Here is a 5414-nt window from a genome sequence, read left to right on the forward strand (position 1 = left end):
GCTCGGAAGGAATATAGCACTAATATAGGCTATACAGCATCAGTAAGGTTCAGAAAGATTCTTTAGTGATTTAAATGATAAATGAATACAACAAAAAAATTCACATAAGCATGAAAGCAAGAAACTAAGCAGGGCCAACTGACCTTCATCTTCTGGAATAACTTGAGCTTCAGAACTGAATTCCTCCAAGCAATTCAAGATAATTAACAACACAAGAATTATAACAGAGAATTTTATGTTTGAGATGACATGAAGATATAGTAACTTCATATCTGTGTTGCGAACTTCCAATGACAACAACTACTACACTACTGCAGGAGAAGACTTGTTGGGAATAGGATTTAACTTTTAAGAGAGACGAGAATGAAAATGATGGTAGAGTTTTGTGGCCCATGATTTGGACTTGGTCTAAGTATTGATATGTCAAGTACTTACGGCATATGCTACAGACTAAGTACGACTGAGAAGAGCAATAAGAATCTGTAAACCACATAATGCTACACTGCAGCTATACAAGAAAATCCAGGACTGTCTGAATCTTTATCTCAAGACTCAAGAGCTTGGAACTATAGAAGAGCAAGAAAAGGGGGAAGGAAGATTTGGCATGTTCTCTTTGCAGTGTGTTGGGCTATTTAGTGTAATACAACAGAATCATGCGAAAAAGAAAGGAAATTCAGCCACTTGAAAACTGAAGAGAGTCTAATAATTTGCTATTCTTCTTCTTCTTATCATCTTCTTCATCTTCACTGTAGTAAGACACTGTGGAATCAAACTGCGATGGATCCTCCATTGATGATTTACTCTCTAATAAAACACTGTCTTGAGAAAAGGTTGATATCTGTGTTTGGTTGTCATACGAGATTCTCTCAGATGTCCTTGACCTCGTATCATCAACCCTCGAACCACCACGTATAAGATGTGATCCTTGAACTGGAGTTTTGAATAGTGATTCTTGGACTGGAGTTCGACCTTCAAGCATGCTCACAACAGTAGACATCAATGGTCTAAGACTAGGAGATGGGTTTGTGCATAACAAGGCTATGTTTAACATTCTCAAAACTTCTTCTTTTGAATAGTCTGAATTCAGAATGGGGTCAACGAGGTCTAGGAGACTTCCATCCTCTTTTAGTACATAAGCCTGCAGTTATACCAAGAAGAGAGTTAGTTTTCATAAGCCACTTTTCCATTAAAATGAACTATATGTTTAATATATGCACATTTATACAATTCGTATCAGTAATCTGAATCTGTTCACTAGTGCCTTTGTTAGCTCCAGTACAAATGAAGTAGTATATTTCACCTTCCTCAAAATAAGCATATTTTCACCAAGGGACACATGCAAGCCCTGAGTCAATCACATGCACGGCACTCAAGGAGCCCGTAAAGGTTCAACATGATTCCAATCAATGACCTATAGGACGCCTTTTGAAACTTAAAACCCAATACAAAATTGACAAAGAAGTGCAAAAAAGAATTATTTGGAGTTGAATTTCATTTCCTTCAACAGAACTAAGCTGTGGGGGAAAATATAACAATACTTTGTATTGGTGAGTGCAAAAATATTACCCAGTCAAGAAGACAGCTGATGAACTCGTCCTTTGGGATGTAACTTGTGTTGCTCTTTCCACTGACGATCTCTAACGCAACAACTCCAAAGCTGTAAACGTCTGCTTTGTAAGTCAAGCGACCCCTCATTGCATATTCTGGTGCCATATAACCTCTAAAAGTCATAACAAAGAAACACGGTTAATATCATGGGCCAAAAAGAGAATCCTCGCCTGTTATTTACATGGAAACATCAGCTAAGAAGTATATACTGAATGTAATATGCACAACTAACTAGTTTTGAAAGAATGAAGGTGATGAATGAGTCTTGCATACCCTTAGGAATGATAAAATGAACTCAAATAGAAGAAAATATTGCATCATATTACACTTCTGAAATTGATAATGTACCAAATCTACTGATAATGTACCAAATCTATTAATATGTACATGAAAACCCTATCCTTGTTGATACTTTACTTAACATGCTGGATAATGAAGGTGGGAAGAAATCAAATTCACTTACACAGTTCCTGCTATACGTGTGCTGATGTGGGTTTTCTCCTCCTCCTCAAGTTTAGCCAAACCAAAATCAGATATCCTCGCAGTAAAATCTTTATCAAGAAGAACATTAGTTGCCTTTATGTCTCTGTGCACAATTTTCAGCCTTGATTCTTCATGAAGATAAGCTAAACCTTTTGCTATGTCCAAACAAATCCTAAGCCTTGTTCGCCAGTTCAAGTTCAGTCGTTGATCTGCACGACCTAAAACCATGACATCTCTGATTAGTTTTGGAAGGCTAAGAAGATCGACTCGAATAAATGGATGTCTAAGTGATATTACTGATAAATGGAATCTTGTAATAAGCTAAATATTGAGGCGAGGAGGTGTTTACCAAATAGAGCACGGGCAAGGCTATTATTTTCCATATATTCGTAAATTACCAGAAGCTGGTTTCCTTCAACACAACAGCCAAAAAGCTTCACGAGATTACGGTGTTGTATAGCAGAAATCATGTTAATTTCGTTCACAAATTCACGATTGCCTTGCATTGACTTGGCAGAGAGTTGCTTGACAGCAATTACTGAACCATCTGGACGCAGGCCCTGATGTAACAAAATAGAGATCAGTTTTAGGAGTATATAGTTGCATCAAGAAAGTCACATCTAATGGAAGTGGCTCGAAAATTTGACCAACAGCAGAAAACAAAATATCAACAAGAAGCTCAAAATTACCTTGTAAACTGGACCAAACCCACCTTCACCTATTTTATTTGCAAAATCAAAATTACTGGTTGCTGTTTTAATTTCTCTCAGAGTAAAGTAACTCGTCTGCAATAGCTCCTTAAGTTCTGTCAAAAGGGAAATGAGCAACAAATATTTAAACCTGTAAAGTAATGAATGCAAGAACATGCCAAAGTGACAAAAACTTAAGATGCTAATTCATAGTAAACCCATGAGGAGATTGGAAACTATTGAGCAACTCATTCCAAGATTCACTCAGACATATTTTAATACTTTTAAAATTCCAAGCTAATCCTGTTGAAAGATGGGTTATCTTTTAAGAATAAATATACTACGTGACTATTTTTAGCGATGGAATATCTACTGTGTATGAATCACGGTTATCTTAGATATACAATTTTAGTCCAACATTGGATATAAATTGCATAAACGAACACAATATCAATGTGCCAGAATTTGGAAAGAGTTTCATTGGCGTGCCAGCGTGTGTTATCTTTCGAGCTCAATGTTTCTTTATTCTGTTCAAGTAGGGTCTAAGCAGGCAAACCCAATGTACAAAATCGAAAGAATTATTTATTTCATTTTACCAACCTTTATCCTCAAGATCCTTTTTTCCAAGGCAGCCTTTCTTCCAAAGGATTGCCAGAATCAATAAGATTAGAACACATGAAGCAGCTACAATGCCAGCAATTACTCCAACAGACACGCGACCCGTGTTCGGATCAAAGTCTAACAAATTGGAAGAAGATTATATTATGATATGAATAAGAAGAAGAAAATAAGAGATATAATCAAGAAACTTAATTTGTGCGTATCAACTGACTTGGTGTGACTGCAATAGCTGAAATAAGAGGTCCATATGCAACGTCGAGGGGAATGAAAGTAGTTCCTTTCCCCGCCCAGTATAAGTGAATCTCAAGAGTGCTGTTTGTAACATCAACATCATATTCTTTAATAATACTCTTCCCAACACCTTTTGCAGCTTCTTCAATATTAAAACCCTCCAATACTTTTTTACCCTACAAGGCATCAAAAAAATGTCGGAAAGAACTTAGTTAAAAACGAAACCAATTAGAGATCATTCAAAGTAAAGGAGAAGTATTGATATGTAAAAGTAATTTACTGCGAGTAAATCAGATAAAAGTATATGATGAGTTACTTTTGACAAACACTGACTACCACAGTTATCTAGTCACTTACTTGGATTGATACATCAAATACCCGAGTACCAATACTGTCAGCCGTTTGGTCAATTGGGAACATTATTTCCGCAAAGTGAAGCTTCACTTTATAATTTCCCGGACGTAAGCAAATGCCGTAGTACTTGAGTGAGAGAGGAGAAATACGAGCTGATGAGTATAAATCTGTCACTGACATGTTTGGACTCACTTGAGCAATATAGTTCGCTCCGCGGGATCCAACAAAATCTCCTGTAGTACTACAAGCCCATCTATCATTGTACGAGAAGAATGATGATGGTCCCATTGGTGATAAATCAGCGTCATACTTCTCTCCTCCGACAGTCATCTCCGAGCCACCACAATTAATGAAAAAGGAATAATCTGCAAAAGTCATGGTCATCAAATCTTCATACATGGTTATGTAAAAAAAAACGGTTGTGATTGAACTATAAGACTTATTACGAGTATAAAACACTATGATTGATTTCACCGAAAAGTTGCAGATGGTTACATTTGGAGTCTGTGAAGCAGGGTAGATCCTTCTTCAAACACCAGCTAACTCTGCATAAGATTTTTATTTAGCTCACAATGTTTAAGATTATTATGTGCAGAAAGGCGCAACCAAGTTGCAAGGAACTTACTGGTCTTCTTCAGATGAATAGCTCGAGATTTTATTCCTGTTCAGCAGTCAATAAAGTGAGATTGATATAAGATTGAAATCATCTGATAAAGAAAAGACAAATTTACTAGTTAAATGAAACTTACAAATTTGAATCCTGGCAACCCGATTGAGATGGCCCAGTAAAATTGTTGTATGATAGGTCACTGCAAGACCGAAATAACAATAGCCATGCTCATGAATTGAAACTTAAGGGTTTGATGGGATGGATAATAAGTAAATGTGTAAGCCATACAAGTTCCGTTTGGCGTTTGTTATCCATGCTGGTATCTGTCCAGTCAATGAGTTGTTGGTGAGGTACCTATATCCAGAAGTATGTCATTGACATGGTAAATAATGATAATAAAACACATAAAATAGGAGGAAGCAAAATAACCAGAATTTCGAGTGTACAAACAAGAATTCGTAACAAGTTTTTGCGTTACAATTCTGAATAGCTGATTTGCTTACATGTTTAGAAGGGATGACATTTCTTGGAGGCTTTGAATGTCACCAGTCAGTCTATTGAAGCTCAAGTCTCTGCAATGAAAAGTTTAACAATAAAAAGTAATTACAAAGAAAACTGTTACCAAAATATGAATACTTCGCTCTCATGATGAAAGAACAAAATTTCACCAAATCCTTTCTCAATTCCAATTCATTGTTTAACCAACAACTAATACACAGAGCTTAACTTTGAATACACCAGCAGTGTCCTTGAGGTTGCTTTCATTTAGGGTACGGTTGCGCATGGAGAGAGAGAGAGGAGGGTGGGGTGTGTGTGTG

At 36.6% G+C, this 5414-nt stretch overlaps 1 protein-coding gene across 1 annotated transcript in view; it reads right to left on the reverse strand.

The window, feature by feature from the left end:
• Positions 1-461: 461 nt before the first annotated feature.
• LOC113346419 (probable LRR receptor-like serine/threonine-protein kinase At1g53440) overlaps positions 462-5414 on the reverse strand; it is a 10289-nt gene continuing 5336 nt past the window's right edge. The window contains exons 12-24 of the mRNA XM_026589953.1: positions 5100-5168; positions 4885-4950; positions 4736-4795; positions 4612-4647; positions 4482-4531; positions 3990-4351; positions 3613-3808; positions 3381-3518; positions 2781-2896; positions 2441-2651; positions 2072-2309; positions 1567-1720; positions 462-1138 (exon numbers count right to left, since the gene is read on the reverse strand). Coding sequence (XP_026445738.1) covers positions 674-1138; positions 1567-1720; positions 2072-2309; positions 2441-2651; positions 2781-2896; positions 3381-3518; positions 3613-3808; positions 3990-4351; positions 4482-4531; positions 4612-4647; positions 4736-4795; positions 4885-4950; positions 5100-5168 — 2161 coding nt within the window. The 3' untranslated portion in view covers positions 462-673. The remainder of the gene's footprint in view (positions 1139-1566; positions 1721-2071; positions 2310-2440; positions 2652-2780; positions 2897-3380; positions 3519-3612; positions 3809-3989; positions 4352-4481; positions 4532-4611; positions 4648-4735; positions 4796-4884; positions 4951-5099; positions 5169-5414) is intronic.

This window comes from Papaver somniferum, unplaced genomic scaffold (genome assembly GCF_003573695.1).
Source record: "Papaver somniferum cultivar HN1 unplaced genomic scaffold, ASM357369v1 unplaced-scaffold_99, whole genome shotgun sequence".
Taxonomy (NCBI): Eukaryota; Viridiplantae; Streptophyta; class Magnoliopsida; order Ranunculales; family Papaveraceae; genus Papaver; species Papaver somniferum.